Raw genomic sequence first — 27,687 nt, 5'->3', positions numbered from 1 at the left:
GATAATGCTTCTAGTTGCTAAGAAACACTTGAATGAATTCTTCATCCAAGAGGTACTTTATGCTGACAGAGGAGAGATAGAATTTCGCTGGAATTTAAAATTGAGGGCTTTTGTTTATGTTGGTCTTGGCTTCCCTACGGTTCTTTGGCGTTCACTCCTCCTCTGGGAAGGCTCTCCGGGCCCCCTTTGTCACTATGAGAGGCTCTGCCTCCGAATGATCCCAGCAGCCATGGCATCGGAAAGATCTGGGTTCAAATCCTGGCACTGCCTCCTACAATCTCTGTGACTCTGGACAAGTAATAAACTCCTCCAAGCATTATGGAGGCATAACTACCTCACGTTTGAAACAAATCTGGGACCTGTCACTTGGGGGTATTTTCAGTACTACAAGATTAAGTCTACTTTAAATCTTCCGGGTTACTGGACATCTGTGACATCTTAATATCCACTAACTAGAGACCAAGGCAACTGGTATTTAAACTGTGTACAGGGGGCGCCTGGGTGGCTCAGTCGGTGAAGCATCTGCCTTCGGCTCAGGTCATGATCTCAGGGTCTTGGGATCGAGCCCCCGCATCGGTCTCCCTGCTCAGCAGGGAACCTGCTTCTCCCTCTCCCTCTGCCCCTTCCCTCTGCTCATGCTCTCTCTCTTTCAAATAAATAAATAAAGTCTTTAAAAATATAAAAAAAAATGTGTACAGCATGACCAAGAAGCTGAGGTAATCCTCTACAAAACAAAATACTGTAAGATGGGGAGGAAGGGGAGAGAAAATCTAGACTGCAAAATGTTGGTGAGCCGTAGAGGATTGGGAGTATTCATTTAGGAAGGAAAGAAGATGTAGAGGGAAATGAAGCTGGGAAGATGTAGAAGTTATTAGAGACATGTCGAGACTGATCAGGCCGCCTTGCTCCCAATTTTCCTCTTCATTAGTTATGCATAGCTCCGTCCCCAGGGGCAGAGTCCTGCTGTGGCAGACCTTTTTTGTTAATGACCCAGTGGAACAAAAGGTTCCCTGGAACCTGGAGGTGTTCCCGGAGGAAGGGATTGGGGCTGCTCAGTGTTTTCAGATTGTTTTGCAGTTGGACGTAACAGGGGTCTAAAAGCGGAGGAGCCCAGGTAGGGGCAAGCATCCAATTTTGCCAGTGTTGACAGGGTGGTAGGAAGACACATCCGCAGCCAGAAATTAACACCAGGAAGATGCCGTCCCAGAACTCTGAGGACAAAGGACAGGAGCCAAACATGAAAACTTGGGTGTCGGCACGGATATCCAAAGAAAACATGTCGGAAAAAAAAATTGAGGGTTCATCAGTCAGGGTCTGGTCGGGAAAACCAGAAATCACTTTAGCTATTTCAAAGGAAGCAGGATTTAATACAGAGAATTAAGTCTGAAAGCTGTTGGCAGGGGCTGGGAGAGCAAAAAGGCAGGAGGCATTGTTACCCAGAGATCGGAAGTTCGGGAAGCGCAGTTCAGTCCTGGGCGTCAGCGCTGCTCATCACCCCTGCTTTAAGAGCGGCCCTGCGGCTTTGTGGTCTTCGCGGCTTCCGTCAGGCGCGTCAGCTTAGAATGCCGAGCCTTAATTTCGTGCGGTTCCCCGTGGGCGCCCAAGGCTCTGACAGTGATAAGGTAGTAAGGGCCGGGCTACGAAACTAGCCCGTGGTGTCTCCAAGCTTCGGCTGCTAGTGGCCTTCGCGCAGATGGGATGCTAAGAATGGCTCCCTCGGTCTTGCCTTTCGCGGATGCCGGCCAGGGGCGTGTTGGCTCTGCGACTGGCTGACGGTCGTGTAAGCGAAGAGACGGTGCGGGCTGCCGTTTTCTCCTCAGGTGCCTTTCGGAGGGAGAGTGATTCTGGGTTCCGGGTGCTGAGTCCAACATACTTCACGGCCAGTCTGACAGCAGGGTTGCTGAACATTTTCATGGACTGTTTGGGTTCCTGGGTTTTTGAAAGGAAGCCATTTGGAAGGAGCGTCATGGTGACTTTGTGGCAAGGTAGGGTGTGGGGAGGCCTTTGGCGGTTCCAGGTAGTTCCCCTGTGAGCATCTTGGTTGCAAGCCTTTTTGCTGGGTAACTAATCGACTGTAAGGCAATTTTCCCATAAAAGATTAAAAAAAGAAAAAAAAAAGCTGGTTGACCATTGGGTTTGACAGCGTGTTGGTCTCATCAACTGGTTTTCTTCGTTGACGCAGTACTCCCATTTTTATTGTATATAAATCTTAGCCCTCATAATGGTCTATACAGTCCTGCGAAGTTTCGAACCCACATTTCCCATAGAACTTTGGACCATTTATCAGTGGACATCTGACAATATGCCAGGAACAAACAACCGTGTAGAGGCGTTCACCGTGCAATACCAAACTCAGGGACAAACCTGCATCGAAGTATCTGGAAGCAGATACCTCTCTTGATGAAGAAAGACATTTTAGCAAAAAAAAGAAAAAGTACGCTGTCAAACCAGGACATGAATCCACATACAGAAAAGAGAGAGAGAGGAAGAGAGAGAGAGAGAGAGAAAGCATAATACTCTGGAGGAGAGATTTTGAAGACAAGTGCTTAGATACAACCCACAAAGTAAGATCGGTTATTTGTGCTGGCTTGGCGTGAATCTACACATATGTTAAATGCATTCAGATATTTTGTATTTTGCAATGAAGTCTTTTTAATTTTGCTATACATTTTCCATGTTTCATTATGTGCTTTTTAATGAAGGTCCCTCTTTGATCTTTTGCGAGTTGTTCTTTCACGGCGACATCGCTTGCCGGCCGAGCAGGTGGCGAGATGCGTGTGGGCAAGATCCTGGCAGCGACGCCAGCGGACACGGGAACAGAGCGGGGTTCCCTTGCAGCCGTCTGGAGCGCTGCAGCCTTTTTTCCCGCCGCCCTGGCTCGTCCTGTCCCCTTTTGCACCCTTGGGCCTGTCCTGCCAGCGCCGTCCCTCCCGCACAGGCCGGAAGAGCTGCTCTTGCTTCTCTGCCCCTGTCGTGTGCACACTCGGCGTTAACACGGAGCCCAGACATCCCGGCAGATCGGCCGTCGGCGGCGGCTCTGTTGGCAGAGTCCGTGAGGAAGTGCTAAGTGACCATTTCTCTGCTCGTAAGCCCCTGCTTGCCGCCTGGAGCAGGCTTATCGGGGCATTTTCACCGCAGTGGTGTTTCTTCTTTGGCCCTCACCCTTCACCCAAGATAGGAGGTTATGCATCGAGAAATAAGTGTTGCTGCTGAGTCCTCGCCCCAAGAGCTTTCCAGTCTCCCTAAAGTAGGGTCAAGGGGCTCCTGGGTGGCTCAGTCAGTAAAGCATCTGCCTTCAGCTCTGGTCATGGTCCCAGGGTCCTGGGATGGAGCCCCACATCAGGCTCCCTGCTCAGCAGGAAGCCTGCTTCTCCCTCCCCTCTGCCTGCCTCTCCCTTGCTTGTGCTCTCTCTCTGTCAAATAAATAAATAAAATCTTAAAAAAAAAAAAAAAGTAGGATCAAGTTCCCCAGCCTGAGAAGTTTGTTTCAGACTTGGTGTGGGACCAAACTTGTTCTGCAATCTACTCCTGGTGTTCCCTGGGCTGTTCCAAACCAATTCCCGAGTAGGGTTCTCCCCCCAGCCCATCCTCTCCGATCCCACATTTAGTTCCCTCCTTCACCTGGTGCGGCTGCTAAAAGCTCGCGCAGCCGGAGCGTCTTACTGCAGGTGTCCCCCAACACCTCCCCCAACCCCAGCCCGCCGAGGAAGGCGCCGTTCTAGGCGGCTTCTTCGGGACTGTGTTTGGGACGCCTGCGGTTACCTCTCCTGAGTGTGATCGCCGGCAACACCGAGACCCAAGAGTTCCTGCGGGCGGTTGGGAGGCGCACGGCTTCTCCTGTGCAGTGTGACTTACTGTTTGCAAGGCATCCGACATCCTAGCACACATCGTTAATGAGATCCTCATGTCTGTGGTTGGTCACAGATGACAGAAGTGGAGCTCAGGGATGAGCGTGCTTATGCCTGCTCACACGGTAGAAAGTTGGGCGAGAAATCCACTCCAGATCCTCAGATTTGGACTTCCAGACCCTTCTCCCTGTACCAAACAAGGAGCTAACATCTGTGACGCTGTCATGATTGGGAGTGTTAGCAGCGAACCTGTCCTTCCAAGGTCAGAAGATGAATTTCGGGCACCTGGGTGGCTCAGTCGGTTGAGCGTCGGATCTTGATTTTGGCTCTGGTGGTGATCTCGGTGTCATGAGATCAAGCCCAACGTCGGCTTCGCCCTCGGCACAGAGTCTGCTTGAGATTCTCTCTCCTGCCCCTGCCCCGACTTGTGTGCTCTCTATAAATAAATAAAATCTCTAAAAAAAAGATGCATTTACCCTTCCAAGCCCTCTGAACACAGGAAGGATGAAGACGGGGTAGAAAAAAACGAGAGGTTTAAATATACCTCATACTCACAAGAGCCTTGCTTTTCCTGGGCCTTCATTTCATTGGCTTCACTGCCCTGAGAATATTCAGGGAGAGCTCTGGAATAGACGAGTCTGAACCGTTGTTCTCTTCCTTTATCTAAGCACTGCGCATCATTGCAGTAAAAGAATCTTGTTTGTTTTAATGTGTAATGTATTCCTATCTCAGGGAAGATTGGGAGACAGAACAGTCTAGTGGGGAAAAAAAAAGCGTGGGCCTCGGAGTAGTAATATAGCTCACCTTTGCTGACTTCTGACTTTGTCGTAGAGATGGTTCCAGGCACCCGACAGGTACTGACTTGTTGTAATCCTATGAGATAAGCACTATCGATGTTTTATTGTACAGAGGGGGAAATGAGGGTTTAGAGAGTCCATGTTATAGTTGAGCCTGAGGTCACACAGCTAGTAAGTAGGGGAGTTAAGGTTTGAATCCAGGCCGTGGGACTCCAGCGCCCAAATTGTCAATGCCTCCCTTTTAAGATCAGGCTGTTGCCCAAAGCCTCTGAGCCTCAGGCTCCTGATCTGTAAAATGGCAATAAGTACACACCGCGCCGAGCGATCGAATGAAAGAACAGACAGAAAGCATCTGGCATGCAGTGGGGACTTAGGTATTGGCTGTTACTATTAGCGCACTTGAAATCTGCCCAATGGTTCTTCTGAATTAAAACCAGGGTGTGGACCCTGCCAGCATGTAGAGAAATAAGCATCTGGGCCCCCCTCGAACAAGCTCTGTGATTTTGGGGATGTCGCTTCATTTCGCGGAGCACGTGCCTCGTTTATAAAGTGGAGGGTGATAGTAATACTGCTTCTCTCTTCGGGGTGTTGTAAGGATCAAATGAGGTCGTGTGAGCTTGCCTGGCATCGTGTTCGGTGCCTGTGAGTGCTTATTATTATTATTATTATTGTTGTTGTTATTATTTGTTAAGCGTAGTTTTTGTAAAGAAAGGCTCTTCTGAATGATGGCGAGTGGGGATATGAAAGCAGGCTATGGCGGTGGAGGACCCCCTCTGTTGGGGGAGCTATTTCGGAACATTTTCCAGGGACACCTGGGTGGCTCAGTGGGTTAAGCGTCTGCCTTTGGCTCATGTCATGACCCCAGGGTCCTGGGACCCAGTTCTGCGTGCAGCTCCCTGCTCAACAGGAAGTCTGCTTCTCTCTCTACCCCTCCTCCTGCTCGTGCTCTCTCTCTCTCACTCTCTCTGACAGATAAATGAATAAAAGTAAAGTATTAAAAAAAGAACATTTTCCAAAGGTGGTGTCTTTTGATTTAAAAAAATATATTAAGAAAAGCAGCTCTGTTCGATATATGGTTGCGAGAAGAGGGGTTTGACTCTAAAATCCCCAACGAAGGTAGTGGAATGTGGTGTAGTATTATGCTCCCGTGTCCCAAACCGGGTTTATCCCTCTGATGCTAAATCTTAGTTATTCTCTCAGAGGAAAAGGGGAGGAGGACTTGAAACATAATGATTTTTCCCTGCTGTGACACCCCGCGGCCCTACGCCTCTAGAATGTTGAGAATTGCCGACCAAACTTTCAATCTCCAGGATTGAGGCCTGGTCGGGTTTGCCTGTGGGGCTGGTGGGGCAGATCCTAGTGCTGGCCCGCACTAGAAAGCGTACAATTCCATGGCGTTAAGTACATGCACGATATTGTGCAACTGTCACCACTATCTATTGTCAAAACTTTTTCTCCATTCCGAAGACACTCTACACCCATTAAGCAGTAACCCTTCATTCCCATCTCCCCTCATCCCCTCAGCCCCTGAATACCTCCCATGCAGTTTCTGTCTCTGTGAATTTGCCTGTCATATAAGTGGAATCATACAATATTTGTCCTTTTGTGTTAGGTTTACTTCTCTTAGTGTAATGTTTTAAGGGTTTATCCATGTTATAGTATGTGTCAGAACTTTATTCCTTTTGGGGCGCCTGGCTGCCTCAGTCAGAAGAGCCTGTGACTCTTGGGGTTGTGAGTTCAAGCCCCACATTGAGTGTAGAGATTACATAAAAATTAAAAATCTTAAAAAAAATAGCTTTATTCCTTTTTATGGATGAATAATATTCCATTGTGTGTATAGACCACATTTTGTTTATCCATTCCTCTGTTGACGGACGCTTGGGTTGTTTCCACCTTTAGGCCATCACGAATAATGCCGCACTGAGCATGGGTGTGCGAATATGTGTTCAAGTCCCTGTTTTCAATTCTTTGGGTACACGCCCGGGAGTAGTATTGCTGGGTCATGGAAATTCTGTGTTTAGCTTTTTGAGGAACTGCCAAACTCTTTGACGTTCTTAGTTTTTGAACAAGGGGCCCTGCATTTTGATTTTGCACTGGGCTCTTCGAGTCACATAGCTGGCCCTCTCTCAGGGCTCTGTTCAGAGGATTTCACCGTCTAAGACACACCCGAGTTACCTCTCCCTTGGGCGGGTCAGCACGTTATCAGCCCTCCATAGCCAGAAATTAGCCACCACACCTCTCCTAGAATCCATGGACAAACATGGTCTACTTCTCTGTGTCGTACTGCGGGAAGGAGAATGGTTACCGTAAGGTCTTTAGTTTGAGGACTGAAACCACCGACTCCCACTCAGCTTACTTATGTCTACAGCAACGTGGCCGCTCACTAAACGTGGCTTACCCACTGTCTTTACCAATGTAATTTTACTACTACAGAAACACTTGCCGAAGATAAAAGTGGCAAATAGCTATTGTTTTAGGAACTTCCCAAGACCCACCTAAAAACTGCTTACCTTCAAAAGATAGCAGTAAATAACGATTAACTCACCTTGCTGTGCCCACAATCCTGAACTTTTATATCATGAGCCTTAGTCAATCCTAATCCACTCCACACCGAAACACCCACCATAAATGATGAATGTCCGGACTTCCCCAGCCCCACTTGGAGACACTGTGAAAACTGCTAAGAAGAAGGAGCCCGGCTGGCTCAGTCGGTGGAGTGTGTGACTCTTGGTCTGGGGGTCGTAAGTTTGAGCCCCACTTGGATGGAGAGATTACTTAAAAATAAAATCTTAAAAAAAAAAACCAAAAACCTGCCAAGAAGTGACCTCTCTTCATGCCAAGAGCTGAGCCTTATCAACAGGTTGTCTTGGTGTTATTTTATGGGAGCCCGTATTCAATAAACTCCAGTTTTACCTTCTACGTTACGCATTTGCTCCAATCCTGTTTTGGATCTTTCATCCGATACATATCCGTCCATTGATGTGTTTCATGCCTGCCGTGTGTGAGGCGCCCTTAGACACTAGCTCTGTGATGCCTGGGACAGATACAGCTTTCATTTTTATAGAGCTCACCCTCTCCTTCATCCTGGTGTCACATTCCTGCTGCTCGGGAAAGTGGAGACAAGGACCACTCTCAACTTGAATTTATTTGAAAATGGAGCTTCTCCAGCAAACAAGCCAGATCTCTGCTTTTAAAATCTGGATGTCTTGATATTGTTGGGGTGGAAAATCTTTTCTTCTACCCTCTTAGGTTTAGTGCCTGGGGGCCTGCAAATTTAACCAACAAAAGACAAACAGGAGAAAAGGAATACAAATTTTATTAATATTTTTCTTGCACAGTTCATAGAAAAGAGGTGGTGAGACTTGGTCGGGGGGTTTATATGCCATCGTTAGCAAAGGAAAGGAGATTTGGGCTTTAAGGAGACGTACACTGATGAAGTGATAAGGATATATATGGGAAATGAGGGGTTTTTAGTAGGGTCTGTTAATGCAGACTCATCTCTGTGATGACGCTCTTGCTGGTAACATTCACGTTCTTCCTAGTATGGGAGATGGGGACACCTTTACAAAGGGAAATTTATGTCCTGCTTTTAGGCAGAAAAGAGGAGGGAAGAGAATTCTTCCTGCATTTTGTTGATTCTCAGATGCCTTCAGCTTAAAATAATCCTTGTGCCAAGGTAGCATAGTTGGGGGAGGTGTATCTTAATCCCCTTCAATTTATCTTTATTTTTTTAAAGATTTATTTATTTATTAGGCGCCTGGTGGCTCAGTCGGTTAAGTGTCTGCCTTTGGCTCAGGTCCTGATCCCAGGGTCCTGGGATTGAGTCCTGTGTCAGGCTCCCTGCTCGACGGAGAGCCTGCTTCTCCCTTCCCTCTGCCGGCAGTTCGCCCTGCTTGTGCTCTCTCTCTCTGTCAAATAAATAAATAAAATATTAAAAAGAAAAAAGAGAGAGCACGCATGCGATTTGGGGGAGTGGCAGAGAGAGAGAACCTTCAAGCAGACTCCCCGGTGAGCACGGAGCCCCAGGTGGGGCTCCATCCCACAAGCCATGAGCTCATGATCTGAGCCGAAAGCAAGAGTCAAGACAGTCAACCCACTGAGCCGCCCAGGCGCCCCCATCTTGAAGGCCAGGCAGCAAGATGTTCTTAGAACGAGTTTGCCGCTGGTCACGATTACTTGTCCCTGCTGTGCTGCCTGACCTCCCAGCTACTCCTCGCGTCCTGGTGTGCTCTGTACCGCTATTGCCGGGCGTCGCAAAGCAGCCGAGCCTCCCCAACATAGCCGCTTTGAAGCCCCATGTCTGGTTGGTGAAATGACCCCCAGGAGGCACAGGAGAGCCCCCAGAGGGATATTTCCAGGATATGGGATCCGTCTGGTAAGTAAGGGGCCCCATCAGAGGCTTCACCAAGAGATATGACCTGCCAGACCGGTTTGTCAACCAGCTCCAGCTACTTTGGGGGGCCTGCTGTCCGTCTGGATGAACGCAAATCTGGATGCTGAAACCATTCTGTCGATGTTTGGTTTTCTTTTAACTGAAGAAGGGCTTTCACTTTTCTTCCCGTTTTATCTATTTTGCAGCTGGTTCTGAAGAGATGCTCTAACCCGGTCTGTTTATCTTGTGAGCTCCAGAAGGGCGCCCCCCTCCCGCTCCCATGGCTCCTTCCCCATGTGATTACATCTTTCCTTGGTAATGGGGTTTTGACTGGCCTTTTGTAGCTCGTGAAGCCACAATGAGACCAGAATATTCTCCCCTTATTTTTATCAGGCGCTTTTTTTTCCTGAGCTGTTCTTGTAAGTGTGCTTGTTTCTGGTTCTGCTTCTCATCTGGAAAGGGGCCCGGGATTCAGGGATAAGATTAGATGCCCTGGTGTGTCAACTGGTCTTTTAAAGAAAGAAGCAAAAGTTGATCCCATGCTGAAGCTCAGGGCCGATGCAGAGTTGCCTCCCAAGAGGCCAATCAATTTCAATTAAGGAGATTAAAAGCCCCGAGCACAGAAAGGCCTGGTCACGGGTTTCTGAATGCCTTGCTCCTCCAGCCGCTGAAAAGCAGGCAGCGGACCCCAGAAGCACTGGATCTTGTCCTCTGGGCCAATGTCAAGGCAGCAGTGAGCGAGCGCGTGCAAAAGAAGCAGCTAGCAGAAGGGGCTAGTGAGCCTTCACGGGGCCCTACTGTCATCCAGGGCAGGACCGACCTATCATTGTTCTTACCCCCACTGAGTATCCAGACCCAAATTACTGGGCCAACCCAACCCAATGCAAACTAGCACCCCATTACACTTCCCAGGGGACAGAACTACCCCAGGTCCATGGTCTGTGCCCTCCCCTTCCGCTGGGCATCGCAGAGGCTCCGAGGTGGCTGCTGCCCTCCCCGCCAGATCCCAGGTCCCCACTTTCCCTAACCGCTCGGGCATCCTAGAGCCACACCGCTGAGGGGTAAGGGCAGGGGCCAGAGGGGAGGTGCCCGGCAGAGGAGAGGGGACTTGCACCGCACGGGGTCTGCCTCTTACCAGCTCTGCATTGGCCCTGAGCAGCATGAGACCGAATTTCTTTTTAAGACCGAATGGCACACCAGGACATCCCCTTAGCACACAGGAATCTCAGCGAGCCTCACTTTCCCTGTGTATCAAACGGAACCACCACCCGCCCCACCGGGATGGCCAGGCTCCCAGGAGGTAACACATGGATATGTCAAGTGCCTGACATTCCCTTGCCACCCTCTGCAGGCACACTTTCTGATGACAGTGGCCCTGGGCAGGCAGGGGAGGGGGGTGCGGATTACATTCAGCTCCCCCGATCTGATTTTTGCTCAGGCGTCAGTGAATCAGCAGTACTGTTAGGGCCCGACAATCATGCTTTGTCTGCTGTGAATGCTGTGTAAATAGCGAGGCTGTGTCACCGGCCAGGGGGCAGGCAAACCAGGGCCAAAGAAGGGGTGTACAGGGATTCAGGGGAGTGGGCTGAGCCTGCTGCAGCCCCGGGCAGGGCAGGAAGGAAGAAGGGCTCTCCAGGAGGGGAGTAGCAGGAGGCTGACAGAAAACAGTTACTTGTTGGGCAGGAAAGAGAAGTGGCTAGAAATGCCGCTAACTGTTCAGGATGCTGCCTTATTAACAGGCCGGTCTGGAGAGGGAAGGTGGCCGAGAAGGAGGCTCGGTCCAGGCCGTGTGGCCACGCGTCTGGTTATCTAAAGGACAGGAGGGGCTGCCGTGGAACGCCACTGCATCAAGAAGTATGAGGTCACGGCTCTCCCAACCCTGTGGGGTGCCAGGTGCCGGGCGGCTCGTGCACTGGCCCAAGGCCACTCTCGTTCATGGCAGGGCCATTTCCCGTGGTCCTTCTCCCACACCCCCTGGCCTCCTGGGCCTGCTTTCATCCCTGACCTGCTTCTCCCAAGATAACTGAGAAACGAATGACTGAAGCCGCAGGCCTAGGCTTGTTGTGAAGCCTTGGGACGGCTGTTCATCAGCATGAAAGCATCTGTACCTTTTGTTTTTCTCAAACAACAAGAAAAGTAAGGCTTGTGCAGATTGCATTATATACAAATGGCAGTTCTCGGGACACAAATTTTTTTCTACAAATGTAGAAAAAAATGGAACTTACCATTCATATTAAAGAGGAGGAAACGATTGCTGTGTGGAGTTTTAAGGAACCCTTACGTTGCTAAGGAAGGAGTAGACGAGCTTCCTAAAGGAAGCCTTGCCTTGAGGCGGGACCAGCTTTGTGGGAGGGAAGGGATCGTGAGGCACCGGCCCTTCCTTCTTGACATAGAAACCTGTGGGGTGGCTGCCCCATCAGGCAATAGGAAGGGACTGGGGTGTGATGTGCCCTGGGACCTGCCTTCATTTTTTTTTTTTTTAAGATTTCATGTATTTATTTGAGAGAGAGGGAGAGAGCACAAGCAGGCGGAAGGTCAGAGGGAGAGGGAGAAGCAGAACCCCACTGAGCAGGGAGCCCGATGTGGGGCTCGATCCCAGGACCCTGGGATCATGACCAGAGCCGAAGGCAGGTGCTTAACCAACTGAGCCACCCAGGCGCCCCTGGGACCTGCCTTCCAACACAGTGCTGTACTGGCAGGCTTGTGCCGGGGACTTGGCTTGGTTGTGCCAGGCATGGGAGCCCAGGCCAAGTTTGATAAAGACCCGGGAAAGACAGGCCACCAGGGGAGGCAGCACCAGCCCCAGCAGCCTGCCTGAGCCACAGCTCCTTGCTTTGTCAGTGGCGGAGCCTGGGTCTCGGTCCTTTGGGCTGTCACAGCAGACACCAGAGACAGACGTTTACTTCCCACAGTTCTGCAGGCTGGGTGTGTCAGTCAATCAGGGTGCTGGCCGATGTGGTTCCTGGGGGGCTCTTCCCCGCCCGCCGACGGCCACCGCCTTCCTGCGCCCTCCCGTGGCAGAGACAGCAAGAGCTCTGGTCTCTTTTCCTTTCCTAGGGACGCTAATCCCATCATAGGCACCCCACCCTCACGACTTCATCTAAACCTCATTTCCTCCCTAAGGCCCCGCCTCCAAGCTCCATCAAGATGAAGGTTCGGGCTTCGGTCTCCAACACCTGGTCTCCGTGCTTCTCTTGATTATCTCTGTGCCTCCTCCGTCGGTCGTGCTGACCTCTGGGCTGAGCTGCTCCAACGACCTGTGGCCAAGCTTTCTTATTTGCAACGGGGTATGATGCGTGCTGAGAAAGAGGACATTATTGCGTAAGAAAAGATATGAAATACAAGCTCGTTTCTTTTTTTATTATTAGATTCCACTGACGTAGCGTTGCTGTTACATCGGTGTGGATGCTGCTGCAGGCTCGCCGTCGCCTGCGTTCATCTCACTGTGGAGCAGTCACCGAGTCTCCCGGGAACCAGGCCTCCTGCATGGGCCACCCTTCGAGTGCTGCCTGGAGCCCCGCGGGATACACTGTGGCAGCCCCCACATCATTTCCAGAGACAAAGACTCACGTTGGCATCCCAGTGAAGACGCAGGGCTCCTCCCCAGGGGACAGAGCAGCCTGCTTGACAAGAACAGAAGGGTCCTCTTTCCCCAAAGCACGGGATGTCAGAACAGAGGTGTCTTGGGTGGACGAAGCCTCTGGGAATCCGGACACGAGTGGAGATTTCCCAGCAAACACTTTTCCTGGCAAGAGAACTGGAGAGGGAGAGGTAGGATGTCAAGTCAGCCTCTGACGAGTTGGCCAAATTTCAAATCCCTCATTAAGATTTGCTGACGAGGGGCGCCTGGCTGGCTCAGTGGGGGGAGTCTGCGACTCTTGATCTCGGGGTTGTGAGTTTGAGTCCCGAATTGGGTGTAGAAATTACTTAAAAATAACATCGTTGAAACAAGTAATTGCCGGGCAAAGAGGAGAGTGGAGCTGCGGATTTACTCCATGTCTGAGCTAAACATGGAGCTCGTGAGCACCAAACAGCTGGTATGTCTGTGTTTTCTGGGCTCTGGCATAGTAAGCCCCACAGGCATGATCCTGGGGCACTGGGCTGACTGTCAGGAGACCCGGGGTCTCTCATTCATCGTCGGTAAAGTGGCAGCAGCAGCAGCAGCCCCGGTATTAGTCGGCTAGGGATGCCCTAACCAAGCCCCACGGGAGGAGTGGTTTAAACAACAGAAATGTATTTTCTCACAGACCCTTCCCCCATGGCCTCAGAAGGAACCAACCCTGCCCACGCCTTGATGTCAGATTTCTAAGCACCAGCACTGTGAAATAAGGGGCGAGCCTTCGATCCCCCAGATTCAGTCTGATTGTAAGCAGATTAGGTCTCCTCGCAGAGAACTACGCCTCAGCCTTACCCACGCCGCTGAATGTGTGACTTAGGCCATGTAATCGCTCCAGGTTAAAATTTATTTATAAAGCCCAGATAATAAAAATAACATCTGTTTATCTCCCCAGGTGTTCTGAGCCGTCATTATGGTTGCAGGGATGATGCATCACGAAATGAAACAAATCAGTCCTTGGGACAGACGACCCAGGGGCAAATCGGCCACCACAACAAAGAAGACAAGCTTTCAAACCAACAAGAGAAGACAAGATTGCAATGCCTTCCTAACAACGTTGCTTTATTGATGCGATGCGAGGAAAACCACATTAGATTCTATTGATTCTCTTCGAGATCTAATAATAAGCTTTATTCAGATCTTATTCACATACCACTTCCTCCACGGTCTTTCTCAGGAGCTGAAATTGGCCAGTTACAAACAGAATTTGTTCTCCTGTCCTTTGAAATCACAGAAGCGGACATGTTTTCGAACACAAAAGATACCAAGGTTTCTCAGGGAAACAAAGCAGAGCTGGGTGGGGGGGGGAACTCCCCTCTAAACAAAATTGAAAGCATGTCTTACTTTAGATTTATTTCATTACAGAGTCTTTCTCGGGGCTAATCAGTTTGAGAACCCGTTCCTATTGGCACCAATGAGCCAATAAAAAATCCAGAAGGAGAGAAGAAGTATCACAACAACTCAGGGAAACAAAGTTGTTCGTTTTTTTTAAAAAAAGCACTGAATTAATATTTACGCCGCTGAGTCAAAGTCAAATTATTTATACGTATGCTGTAGGTTTTGTGTCCCCAGAATTTGTTAGCATTCGGAGTATGATGAATTGTACCTGACTGACTTATGAAAAATCATCTCGAGAAGGATTTTTTTTCCCCAGTGGGAACATATGTAGATGACACACGGTGGTTTATTGAAACTGTTCTTCAGACGTACAGCTTGAAGGGAGAGGCAGGTTTTTCGATGTCACAACGGAATGGTCAGCAGTCTCGGCTGTGGGGCCGCGTTACAATGCTCGTCGAGTCACTGCCCTTCCGTTCCTCATGTTCTTCAGCTCTCCAGTAGGTTCCAAACTCAGGGCTTTCTGCAAATATTCAGAGGGATCATACGTGAGCCCTTCCAGAATTAAGAATCTAATAAATGTCAGCTTTTGTATCATTATTATTGTAGAGAATCTTTTCCTGTTTATATTTCCCTCTGCAGAAAAATTACACAAAGGATTAAATTTGTTGGGGGGAAAAAAAAGCAAAGTAGGTCTTGTGCCTCCTTAATGCCTGTGCTGTGTCAGTTCTAAGAAGGGATGTTAGCAAGTGTTAGTAAGCCTGTGTGTTGCCGGGGCGGGGGCGGCGGTTAAACGGTCAGACCCTTTGGAAAACTGGTCGTTCTCTAAAAAGTTAAACACCGAGTTACTCTATGGACCAGCAGCTCTGCTCCTAGCTGTATATCTACCCAAGGGAATCAACAACCTAGGTCTGTACAAAATTTGTCCACAAATGTTCGTGGCAGCATTATTCCCAACAGCCAAAAGCTGGAAACAGCTTAGGTATCAGTCAGCTAATGAGCAGATAAACAACATGTGGTAGAATATTATATGGCAAAAAGTAGCAATGATACACTGGGAAATGCTACAATGGGGATAAACCATAAATACATTGTACTAAGTCGAAGAAGCCGAGTGTCACAAAGACACGGCTCGCATGATTCCATTTTTTAAAAAACTTTTTGATTTAGAAGTCTTATTTTATTTTTTAAAGATTTTATTTATTTATTTGACAGAGAGAGACAGCCAGCGAGAGAGGGAACACAGCAGGGGAGTGGGAGAGGAAGAAGCAGGCTCCCAGCGGAGGAGCCTGATGTGGGACTCGATTCCGGGACTCTGGGATCACGCCCTGAGCCAAAGGCAGACACTTAACGACTGTGCCACCCAGGCGCCCCAGAAGTTTTATTTTTATCACTTGCAAATTATATTTTCTCTTCTGATTTTTTAAAAAATCATTTATTTATATTTCTTTTTATTGTGTTATGTCACCATATAGTACATCATTAGTTTTTGATGTTCATTTATTTATACTTAAAGTAACCGCTACACCCAATGGGGGGCTTGAACTCCCAACCCCGAGATCTAGGGTTGCATGCTGTAACGGCTGAGCCAGCCAGGCGCCCCTCTTCTGATGATTTTAATACGATATTGTTAGTTTCAGGTGTATAACACAGTGACCCTGTGCGTGGATTCTGAAATGATCACTTCGCTAAGTGTAGTCACCGTGGATGATTCCCTTTATGTGAAATACCGAGAACCGGCAAATCCAGAGAGACCAGGAAGTGACTAGTGGTTGCCTAGGTTGGGGCAGGGAGCAGTGATGGGTATGACTGCTAACCGGGTGCAGGGTTTCTGGAATTAGGTGGTGATGATGGTTGTACAACTTTGTGAATATACTAAAAACTACCTAATTGTACACTTTAATAGGGTTGGTTTTATCGTTGATGGATTATTTCTGGGGAAAAAATTCTGAAGTCTTAATGTGGAAGATAAGAAGGAAACAAAAAAATGGCAGCATCCAGAGATAGTCACTGCAAATGTTTTCATGTGGCTCCTTCAGACTCATGCAAATATACACATTTAAAAAAAATAAAATGGGATCATGCAGTGCAAACTGCTGAGTGGAAGTTTTATTTTTACATTCCCAGTCTATATTAGGAAATTGCCTCTACACATCGGTGACTTCTACCTCTGAATCTTCCCGAATGCCTGGCCTTTCCACATTTCTTGCCATGTTCTTCCCTTCCCAAAGCTCTGCAGGAGGACTTTTCAAACTATTTTGCACTCCTCGGATTGTCAGAGTGCTTCCAGTGTTTGCTGTCACAACTTGCCCTGTGTTACAAGATATTTCATTAACACCTATGATTTCAATAGAATTGATTCATAAATCCATTATTTCTACCTTGACTTTTATCCCCTCTACCAGTCCTGCATCTCCAAATGCCTACTGGAAATTCCCACCTGGATGTTCATCACGGACATTATCGTATGACTAAAATCGAACTCATTATACTTGTCAATGCCACAGCCTGGCACGCAGCAGATGTGCTGAATGTTGAATCTTGAGAGTAGAGTTCATGCCCACACTTAACCTTTCTGATTCAAATCAGGCTTCTTGGAAGTTACGGAGACCTACTCTGGCGAATGTAGACAGAAAAGGGATGCGATGCAGGGAGGAACGTGTGGTCGCTCTCGCCACAGGCAGGAAGGCTGGGGAACCAGATCCAGCAAGGGGGCAGGACGCGTGGCGTTCTAGAAGCTTCTTAGCAGTTCGCACAGCCAGGTTGGGCCCCCGCTGCTGCCCGGATGCTGAGTTTTCCCCCCTCACCTTGGGGGAGGCTGGACACTGCTCCTCTAGCATTTCTTAAGAGCGAAAACAGGAGCTGGCTATGGGACAGGGCAACGAAAAACAGCACCTGTCCACTTGGCTTAGCCTTGGTTTCCTTAAACCAAGAAAGATGGAGATAATTTTACCTCCCACCTCATGGGGTTTGTAAGGAAGACAGAGCTGGTATTTTGGAAGATATGTTGTAAACCAGGAGCCCCTGCACAGGTGTGAGGTTGTTTATCCTGTAAAGTGAGGTTTTCCTTCCGATCTCTGTTCTGTTCCTGACCATTTCTAACCTCTGTGTCCCCTCAGTGCCCCCACTTACCCATCAGCACCCCCTCCTCACCTCAGTGCTCCTTCCTCCTCAGTCCCCCTGCCCAGCCCCTCCGTATCCAAGCCACACGGTTTTGTTCATTATTCCTTCACCTTCCTCCCACCTTTCTCTCCCCATCACCATTGGTACCTTATTCAGCTGCAACAATGGAAATCAGTCTTTCTCAAGCTTGATAACACATAGGACTCACCTGGGGCAGCGATTCCGCCTCAGAGGGCCTGTCAGACCTCCGAGGGGATCCGTATTCTTACACAAGCTCCGAAGGAGGGCCCAGCAGAAACGGGCCCACCCTCGGGAATCTACAAGCCAAGTTTCTCACCCGGAGCACACGTCCCCAGAAAGGGGTTCCATATGGAATTAAGTTGGGAAAACGCTGCACCCATCTCTCTCTTCAAGATTCACGATTTCAAGAGGTCCTGCAGGTAAGATACCTGGGAGATTGTGCAAACGTGTAAGGCCTAGGAGACTGCAAAACTGTTCTGTCCGTGATACCGTGGTTTGTAAGAAATAGATATTTGGTCTTGTTTCTGGCGCAAAATTCCCCAAACCCTTGGAATTTCCTCAAGGATGAGAGCAACAAAGGTGTCATTTGTTATGTTAAGAAGGTGACTTTTGGACCCCACCTAAGGTTAGGGCTGGTTGGCAGGAGAACCAGAACTGTCCCCTCCCCCGCACCCCCCCCCCTTTTTGGGTGAAGGTAGAGGAGCCAGAGATGGTTTTCAGTCACCAGTGGCCGGTGATTGAGTCAGTCGTACGTGTGTAATGAAACCTCCATGAAAACTTAGAATAAGAGGTTTCCGAGGGCTTCTAGGTTGGTGGACACGGGGAGAATTCAGGCAGGGCGGCGCACCCACAGAGCATGGAAGGTCCTCGCCCTTTCCCCACACCCGGGCCCCATGCTTCTCTCCACCTGGCCATTCCCCAGTCCTATCTTTTTACATAACAAATTGATCATCTAGGAAGTAAAATGCTTCTGAGTTCTGTGAGCCAATCAAGCCAATTAATCGAAACTGAGGAGGGAGTCCTGGGATCCTCTGATTTATATTTGGGCAGTCAGAAGTATGGGTGACAACGTGCGTTTGCGACTGGAGTCTGAAGTGGGGGCGAGTGGGGGGCGCGGGGAGCAGTCCTGCGGGATGGAACTCTTGCTCTGTGGGCCCTGATGCTACCTCTGGATACACGGTATCAGGGCTGATGAATTCCAGCACTTGCAGCTGCTGTCTGTAGAATTGCGTCTGCTTGTGGGAAAGCTCCCCATGTTGGAATTGGTACCAGAACCCATTTAGTCCCGGAACATCTATTAACATTTCACAAAGAGAATATTCTGAGAATCACACACATTGGGAAACCATGGCCTATAGAATACATTTTATTTCCAAGGTTTTTGGCCACCAGGCTCTAAGCTTCAACCCCCACGTCTCTACATAAACTTGCAACGTTGGCCAGACTCCCTGCCCTCCAGCCTAACGGATTATGAGCTCCGTGTACGCTGCCCTTTCTCACACCGAGCCTTCAGGTACTGGCCCCTTTGTGGGTGTGACTGTTACCGCTCTTCTCTCCCCACACACGTTTTCTTCCCGAGACTCAGCTCAGGTCCCTCTTCCTCCACAAAGCCTTCCAACAGCCTCTCCACCCTTGGAAGTCCTCGTTTTGTCGATTGTCTGGTACCTTCTTTCGGCCAGCGTGTGATGACTTGTGATCTTCCAGAGCTGGGAGCCCGAATGGCCTCTGTCATTGTGGCAGGTTGACGTTTTGTCTCCTCGCTGGCCCTTTGAAAGCAGTGACCGCGTATAGGTTCTTTCAGTCTCTTTTCCTGGTACGGGGCCCTCTGTACAGCGGGTGGCGGTGAACGGTTGCTGGTTCGCTTGCTGTCTTTTGGGACTTGGTGGTTTTGATAGTTTCTCAAGCTGGTGCTGCCGGACCTCCTGGGACGTGATGGTGGTCGTGTCAGGGCCATGCTGGAGGGCAGGGGGCTCAGGCAACCATGCGCAGGGAGGAAAGGGAGGTCTGGGAGGAACCCGCTGGCCGACAGGGACCTAGGGAAGGGAGTGACAGGCTGAGCCTGTGTCCAAGGAGGTGAGGTCTGGTGTTAGTCTCTGCCCTAACCCCTCCCTGCCCTCTGGGGGGGCCTCCATCCCAGCAGCAAAAACAGAAGGGGCTGGGCTTCAACTTTTCGCTGTAGCAGCACCTTACTGTCAACGGTTCCCACCCTTGGCCCCGCCTCCATGGGGTCCCTGGAGATTTGGGTACTTTAGTTCTAGTTTCTGTAATGCCACACGCTTCTCTCCAGCCAGAAGGTAAAGGGCAGTGATGCTCTCTCAGGGGAAGCTTTGAATCTGCTCTAATTCATTCAGGGAGCGAATTCACACCTTGTTCTCGTTGGTCACAAGTTACTGGTAATCCCCCTCACGGCTCCGAGGCGGGGGCCCTGCCTACCCCCCAGGCGCCTGGGGCTGCGGCTCCCCAGCTTGAGCTGCAGGGTGTTAAAGCACACGGTGCCCCACCCCAGAGCTTCCGGGCCAGCTCTGGGAGATTCTGCGGCTGCACCAGCTTCCCAGGTGACATTGATGCTGCCCGTCGGGGGAACCCCTTGTTGAGGACCACTGGCTTTTGGCATCACCAGCAGGAAATGTCTCCCTCCTAGAGGAGGGGGTTCTCATTGATTTCCGTGGCTGTCTTCATCCTGGAGATAGTCTGCCTGCCATTTAGTCTCCCTCGATTCCTGTGTGGGCAGATGGACAGTGGAGAGTGGGAGGAAATCAGGGAGAAAAGATACCAGAGCTAAGGAAATGGCAGATCCAGTATTTAAACCCTGGTCGTTCTGGTTGCAAAACTCCTTCTTGTAACCAGTCTGCTGTGTTCTCTCGGAAACTTTTTAATAAAGAACCTGTCGTCAGGTTGAAGACAGGAACTACTTCTCGGGCTCTCGCTGGCAGTATGTTGAGGATATTTCAAACGAAACGATTCAAGTAAAACACTTACGGCCTGACATAGACCAAATACCCAACACCTTGACGTAGAAATGCATCCTAAAGCAGACGGATTAGAAGCACGGCCTCTGGATCAGAATGCCTGGGCTTGAGTCCTGGCTCGGTCACGTGCTATGTGACATGGGGCAGGTTATTTCAGCTCTTTGCGACTCCGTCTCCTCATCTGTAAAATGGGCATGACAATAGTACTTCCGGACTTGTAGTGGGGATTAACTGAATTAGTATGGGTAAGCTACTGAGGACAGTTCCAGGCTTCAACGAAGCCTCGATAAATATGCTATCATTCCTGGCTCAATGCTTTTGTGCAAACTAAGGTGTAAAGAGCACCAGAAAGGCACATCGGATAAGCCCATCTCACCGGGATTCTCCTGAGAGCTTCTCTCACCTGAATGTGGGGGAGTGGGAGTCGCATTCCCTGGTTTCAAATCTTGACTAAAACCAGTCCCTCGTTCTGGGAGCTGAAACAGATTACAGCCCTTTCCCCCACCTGTTAAACGGGATAACAATCGTATCTACTGTAGTTACACTACCTGCGGGCTCGACGCCCACGAATCTGTCAGGTCAGAGCAAAATCGCACAGATGAATAAGAAGCCAAGGAGCGAACAGACCCTCACGCCCGAACTGCTTAAATCCTTGGCCCCATTTGCCGCAGCAACCCACCCCGTGTTGTATTTTTCTTAGGTAGTCATTCTGCGCGTCCCAAAGGGCCTGACGGTGTTGTTTCTGGAACCGATGTGTCCGATGCACTCCGACCTCAAACGGGCTGCTGCTTGTCTTGCAGCTCATACATTTTAATACAGCACATCTCCAGTTTCCTTCCAAGCTACGGAGAGGAGACCCTTTTCCTGTTAGGCGGTGCAATGGTGCGTGTGTGGGGTTTGTTTGTTTTTTTTTCCTTTCAAAGTAAAGCATGGACCTCCAGAGTCCTGTAAGTGGGTTCAATGTACATATTATTGGAGTAGCAGGTCGAAGTTTTCACTGGAGCTTATGCGGCGTTTCAGAAGCCTGGGTTCCAAGAGCTTACTCTGACATTTCAGATACTCCTGACAGCATCCAAGCGGCAAGCGCGCCATAGTCAGGGGTGTATAGACCACCAGCCCTCTCTTCCCAGACGTCTTTCTTTTACAGAATGGGACGAGGCTGACGGTAAAACGTCATCGGTACCTTTTCAAAGCCGTAGGTGGCTGTTGGTGTACGTTCTGGGGACATGTTGCACCGTGTCTGTTTGCAGTGACAATCACCATGAGTTCTAACTGAACAAAAAGAAAGGTTTCTGAAATTAAGAAGTACGAACAGGCTGAACACACTATTTAACAGTAAATCTCTCACGAACAGTTCTCCACGCCATTAAATTTTCTACATTATTAAAAAACCTTTAATTTCCTTTCTCATTGCAAAAGCCGTGTGTTCTTTACCGAAATAGTAATTTAGGTAAACAACAGGCAGAAACTTTTAAAGTACCTATAATCTCCCCATCCAAAGATAATTGTGATCAACAGTTCGGTGTATGTTCTCTTAGACGTTTTTTCCCTATGATTTCGTGCACTCAAAAAAAAAAAAAAATCCTTCAGTACCTATTTTTCTGTGACCTGCTTTTTTTCAATTAATTGATTGTGGATCTCTGTGTAGACCACTTAAAATGGCTGCAGAGTACCCCATTTTAAGAAGGTATTGGAATTTAAGCTGTGGTTGGACATTGTAAATTGTTTTTGTTTGTTGGTTGGTTTTATTATTTTAACTGCGATGAACACCCTGTGGCTTTGTGGCTTAATTTTGGGTAAATCTTCATTGCTTTCAGAAAAATTCCTTCAGGCCCAATTGCTGGGTCAAAGGTTTTAAACAAATTTGATTTATGTTGCCAAACCGCCCCCAGAAATACCTGACTAATTATCGTGCTTATCAGTCGTGTCTAAGTTCCTTTCATTACAAGAAATACCGGTGCTACCTTTCTTGCAATTTCTGCCAGTTGGATGAATGATCGAAATATTTCCTGCTACTATTTAAATTTGTATTTCTTGGTTTCATTCTAGCATTTTAGTATTTATTGACCATTTGATTTATGAGTTGGGCATGTAAAAAGTATAATCTTAAAAACCATTTACTTTGCAAATATTTTTCTCATTTGCTATTAAATTTTGTAAAATGTTGGGGCACTTGGCTCAGTGGGTGGGGCATGTGCCTCTTGATCTTGGGGTTGTAAGTTCGAGCCCCACATTGTGTGTAGAGATTACTTAAAAATAAAATCTTTAAGGGGCTCCTGGGTGGTTCAGTGGGTTGGGCGTCAGACTTTGGTTCGGGTCATGATCTCAGGGTCCTGGGATCAAGCCCCGCCCCTTGCTCCTTGCTCAGTGGGGAGTCTTCTCCTTCTCTGTCTGCCCCTCCCCCTGTTTGTGTGCTCACTCTCTCTCAAATGGATGAATAAAATCTTTAAAAAATCTTAAAAAAAATCTTTTTGGTAAAATTTTGAAAGTATGATTTAAACATTTTTAGTTAATGAATTCATTTTTACTTGATAATTTCTTCATGTTTGGGAAATCCTTCCTCTCCTCAACTATGGAAATATGAATTTAAAATTTCCTAATATTTTTATTATTAATTTTGCTTGAATCCTTGAAATACCTGGAATCAATTGCCACATCCAGGGTAAGGTGGGAGGGTCTAACTTTATTAGTAGTTTTTATGACATCTGCATCGAGATAGAAGTCACATACGTAAAATTCACATGTCGTAGACTGAACGTTCATGTCTGAGTCTTTGGACACGTTTTCGGTTCTCTTGGGTCTAGTCCTAGGGGTGGAACTGCTGGGTCTTACGGTGAGTCTATGTCTGACTTGCTGAGGAATTGCCAACCTGTTTTCCAAAGAGCCTGCGCCGTTTTACATTCCCACCAGCAATGTTCGAGGGTTCCCATTTCTGCACGTTCATACAACACTCTGTCCTCTGCTGGCAGCCTTCTTGGCGGGTGCGAAGTGGAATCCGGCGGTTTTGATCCGCATTTCCCTAATGACTGCGATGTTCAGCATCTTCCCATATGCTCATCAGCTTATTGGCCATTTAGATATCTTCGGAGAAAAGTCTGTTGGAATCTTTTGCCCGTTTTTAAATTGGATTATCTTTTTATTTTTTGAGTTCTAAAAGTTCTTTATATATCCTAGATACAAATTCTTGATCAGATATATGCTTTGCAAATCTGTTCATCCCTTCTGTGACTTGTCTTCCGACTTTCTCTGCAGCACAAGGGTTTCATTTCTATGGTGTCCCGTTTATCTATTTTTCTTTCGTTGCTTGTGCTTTTGGTGTCCTAGCTAAGAACCCATCGCCTGCCCCAAGAGTGTGAAGACTTACCTCTCTGTTCTCTTTGATGAGTTTTATAGTGTTAGCTTTTACATGTAGGTCTATGATCCATTTTGAGTTAATTTTGTTCTTACACATGGCTGGCCACTTGTCCTCAATACTATTAACCGAATCATTTGTCCTTTCCTGCCATTTAAAATGGCACGTGTGGAACCAACAGCTCATTGTCCCCAGTATCCATTCTCCCACTCCTCCTGGTAGTAACAGAATACAAGTTTTAGCTGGGCGCATAGCCATCCAGCTAGAGATATATTTCCTAGCCCCTCCTCTGCTGTAGCAGAGGTGATCTATGCAACCCCAAGATCATGTTTTCATAAGGAAATTGTTCCCTGCCACTAACTTTTCCCCACCTTCCCATGGGCTCAAAGGTAGACTTCGGCTGGTGAGCCAGCTTTGACCGCATGGACGTGGACATCTCTTAGGGGCTGAAAGAACAATAAAGATACAAGTGGGTTTCTAGATGACCTCATGGAACAGAGCTACATACCAACACTATGGACCACCACCCACTTCTGGGCTATTCTGAGTTAGAGAAAAAAAAATCTATATTTCATTCGAGCCCCTTTATATTCAGGCCTCTTGTTATTACAATATATTAATTATGTATATTAATGTATGTGTCTCTATAGGTAAGGTTTTCCTTAAATTCCCATTCTGTCTTATTGATCTATTCTTATACCAAAACCACAGCTTCAATCTCTGTAGTTTTAGAATATGTTTAAGTGAGGGAATGAGGGGAGGGGAGTAAGTCTCTGTCACAGTTTCTAAAGCATTTCTTGGCTCTTCTCCTGCGTTCAATCTGTCCGATGAATTCAGACTAATTTTGTCAACTCCTACCACCCCCTCCTTCCCATCTCCAAAGTCACTGGGTACTTTCCAATCGAAAGTCATTTCTTGGTCTTTGAGAGTTGGTTCATTTTCTAGAGTTATATGTGATAACGCTAGCTTAGGCATGATCCAGGTGCATTTGGGCTCTTCTCGCTTCGTATGGGCAGCAGCGCATGTCCAGGCGTCAGCCCACCACGACTGGCGAGCCAGTCCCAGGAGGACAAAGGAAGGGAAAGATGAGCTGCGGTTCTCGTTCCCAAAGGAACACCGGCACGACGGAGGCGGAGAGGACAGACAGGCTCGAGGAGCGGATGGCACAAACCATAGAAACAGAATCTTCACGACGAGAGTCAAGGCTGCCCACAGCCGTAGGTCTGTGTTACAGGGAGAATCAGTGAGAGGAGTGGAAGGGGGGGCATTGCTTCACACAGTGGACTAGTTCCCCCTAACCGTGCAGTGTTACAGTGTTCCTCGCAAGAGGGGGATGCGGTTAGCGTGGGGGTTGTTCACGGAGTCGCTTCTGGTTTCCAGCGGTTAGAAATACATCACTTTTGGAGGATGCTTAATTCAGTAATATACAGAGTAATAGTATAATGTATTCTCTTTTTCTGCGCGTTGCTGGAGTAGAGCGGAAAGTCGTGTTTTCTACCAGAATATGCAATTGGTCCACCACTTCATTGAACCAATTTAGGACGCTCAATTTCCTTTGTAAAATTGATTTTCACTCCACATTCACATCGAGGGCCCTCCACGTTTTGAATCTGTTGCAGCGTCGCGGTGGAGTATGGACAACAGGAAGCAAGAGAGCGAGATTCTGACCTGCCCTCCGTGTCCCGTGCTCACAGCAGCTGTGTTTTGGAAAAGTGTTTTAAAGGAATTATCTGAAGTGGCTTAGTTTCAAACTTCAGGTTTAAAAGATCCCTCAATTTCTCAGCATTAACAGATAAAAATCTTGATTGCCTCTAGTCTGGGGCTGAGCTCCGAGTTCGAGTAACTTCTCCAGTTCAGGAGTATACTGTGCCTTATCTGTGGGTGTTTCCTCGGGGCTCACACTTTGTGAGCTACCGTCCTGGCGAGCCCAGGCACATGGGACTTCGCCTCGCTGCTCTACTGGCCTCCAGAACAGCACCAGGCCCGTCCTAAGCGTTCAGATCACACGTGTTCAGTCAACGAATGGAGCAAACTCTGCACCCGAATGCGTCTGTCATTCTTCTCCCAGTGGCTCCTCCCCACGCTCCCTACCTTAGGGAGCACAAAGGACACTGAGGTTCCTCAGCCAGACCCCCTCTCCTCCCTAGAGCTGCACTGCCCTGTCTGCCGCAAGCGAGCGAGTCACCGAATCCCATTGGTTCTCTTTCTTCTGCTTGGGCATTTGGGGCTGTGTCCTCATAGCAGCTTGATCTATCCCCAGCTATTCCAACAGCTTCTTACTGGGACTCCCTGTTTGAGGCTTGCCCCTGCCTCTAGGTACCATCTTTCAGCCAGACAGGTCAATACCTCATATGAGTCTGATCAAGATCTCTTAGGGTGCCTCAGTTGTCCCCGTGCGCCCCGCCTTGTGTCTTCCCAGTTTCTTGGGATGGACTACACGGCCTGGCATGTTTGGCACCTGGCCGTCCTCCCCAGCCTCGGCTCTCACTGCTCTTCCCCTTGCTTCCCAGCCTTGCCGGACTCACCCAACACAGTGCCTGCCCACGGTGGGTGTGCAGGAAACGGCTGAGCTGGACTCAAGGTGCGGCTGGGGAACGAGGCGGCTCCCGCTCCCAACCACTCCGTGAGGCCAGGCCTGTAGGAGGAGAGGCAACTGAGGCAGCGTGTGATCTTTGCGTCTCTGGCGACAGGACACAGCCCCCTCCCGGTGTCGCCTCCCGTGGTGCCCCTGGGCCCCTCACGCTGCACTGGAGAGCCCTTTAGGGCTGTCAGTCTGGTGACACATACACGTGTGGGGTCTTGGGCCAAATAACATGATGTGGGCCCCCTCACAGATCATGCCACGGCCCAAGGCCTGCACGAAGGTCTAGGGGCATCGCGGCAGTTGGGGCTGGCCGGTGTCAGGCTCCCAGCTTCCAGGAGGTGTGGGTACGTGAGACTCCAGCTGGCTGTGGCACGGGTTTTCGTGTTTTTGCAAGCACCTCACCCTGCCGCCTTCTCACCAGCCATCCAGCTGCTTGCTTCTGCGGCAGCCGCTCCCGCCCACCGCCCCACGCCCACCTCTGCTGGCAGCTGCGGAATAGCTCAGCCCCCCCCCCCCCAAGCGAGGCCCCAAAACCAGACCCAGAAGAGAGACCAGGAGAGAACGGACAGACCAGCCTGGGGGTGCTCCAGGCTGGGGGGGGGAGGGGTGCGAGGGAGGTGGGGGGAGGGTGTCCTGGGAGGAGCAGCGCCCTCCCGTGTTCAGAGAGGAGAATAAAGCAATTATGTGTGACCAGCCACTTTGCATTAAAGAAGACCGATTTGTCCTTCTGATGTGTTGTTTCCATAGAAGCAGGGCTTAACCTTTTAAGTGAAGATTATAAAGCAACCTAATTCATTTAAAATTAGGCTTCGAGCCTATCCGTACTTAACGCTCAAGTGGCACAAGGGGGACCAGCTACAGCCATTCTCGGGACTGCCAGGCAGAGCCTGTGACTTTCTGCATTCGAAGACGCTCTTTCTGGGGGCAATCTAGTTTGTTTATTTTTAAAAATTAGCTTCCTAAGGAGATATAATTCTCTGTGTAAGATCACCCGAGTATTAATAAATACCTTTTAATTAATGATTAGCTCTGACTCCTCTTCATAAACACAGGACGACTGGCACACAGGCACGAACCAGGCATGTTCAATTAAAGTAATTTATTGTATTCTTCTGGAACGGACATAAAGAGCATCTTGGGAATTGATATCACAACACAATGTTATACACCATTTCACAACTAGCCTTGTGTTGAAATTTTTTTTAAAGAACATAGTAATTTTAAAAAATCTAAATATTTACATATTAATAAAACATATATACAGAAGATTGAGACATCATCCATAGATATGGAATATTTTTTTTTTTACTAAGAAAGCCTATAAAAAGGATTTCTGAATAAAGTCTGAACAGTAGTCACAGTAAGTAAACACAAATACAATTTTAATGTACAAAATACGATTTTACTGTTGTGGTTTTGTGATATGTATTTCCAATTTGTGGATGCATTGCACGTACTTGTGAGTTGAGCAATCCCCACCCTTCCTCAAGTATTGAAAACTCCAAGCTGTCACCCAGTCTTGGAAGGAAGTGCTTTCGAAGGTTCGTGATGCATATTTAACAGACCCCACGTGGTAAGGTAAATGTTTCTACCTTTATTAGCAACATACGCCTCTCATGTTAATAGAGTTGAAAGGGCACTAATTAATCTTTTCAATTCCCTTGAGAACT

At 48.5% G+C, this 27,687-nt stretch overlaps 2 protein-coding genes across 17 annotated transcripts in view; one reads left to right on the top strand and one right to left on the bottom strand.

The window, feature by feature from the left end:
• LOC121106313 overlaps window positions 1–14,568 on the top strand; it is a 40,362-nt gene extending 25,794 nt beyond the window's left edge. For 3 of the 8 annotated variants that reach the window (XM_040645401.1, XM_040645400.1, XM_040645402.1), the window contains one exon: window positions 2,726–3,363. In XM_040645401.1, the coding sequence (XP_040501335.1) occupies window positions 2,726–3,213 (488 nt within the window). In that variant the 3' untranslated portion in view covers window positions 3,214–3,363. Of the gene's footprint in view, window positions 1–1,820; window positions 3,365–12,140; window positions 12,305–12,385; window positions 12,789–13,528 lie in introns of those variants that run through there. The other 5 variants (XR_005838933.1, XR_005838935.1, XR_005838934.1 and 2 more) reach the window with 4 other exon arrangements.
• Window positions 14,388–27,687, bottom strand: part of BEND7 (BEN domain containing 7) — a 90,932-nt gene continuing 77,632 nt past the window's right edge. For 5 of the 9 annotated variants that reach the window (XM_040645394.1, XM_040645398.1, XM_040645393.1 and 2 more), the window contains exon 9: window positions 27,102–27,687. This exon is cut by the window's right edge. Coding sequence is in view for 4 of the 9 variants with exons in the window: in XM_040645391.1 (XP_040501325.1) it covers window positions 14,388–14,491 (104 nt within the window). In the remaining 5 variants the exon portion in view is untranslated. Of the gene's footprint in view, window positions 14,492–27,101 lie in introns of those variants that run through there. The other 4 variants (XM_040645391.1, XM_040645392.1, XM_040645397.1 and 1 more) reach the window with 2 other exon arrangements.

Source organism: Ursus maritimus, unplaced genomic scaffold, assembly GCF_017311325.1.
Source record: "Ursus maritimus isolate PB19 unplaced genomic scaffold, ASM1731132v1 scaffold_31, whole genome shotgun sequence".
NCBI classification, from domain to species: Eukaryota; Metazoa; Chordata; class Mammalia; order Carnivora; family Ursidae; genus Ursus; species Ursus maritimus.
The sequence above is the reverse complement of the archived record's forward strand: the minus strand, read 5'-3'. Positions and strand labels throughout refer to the sequence as shown.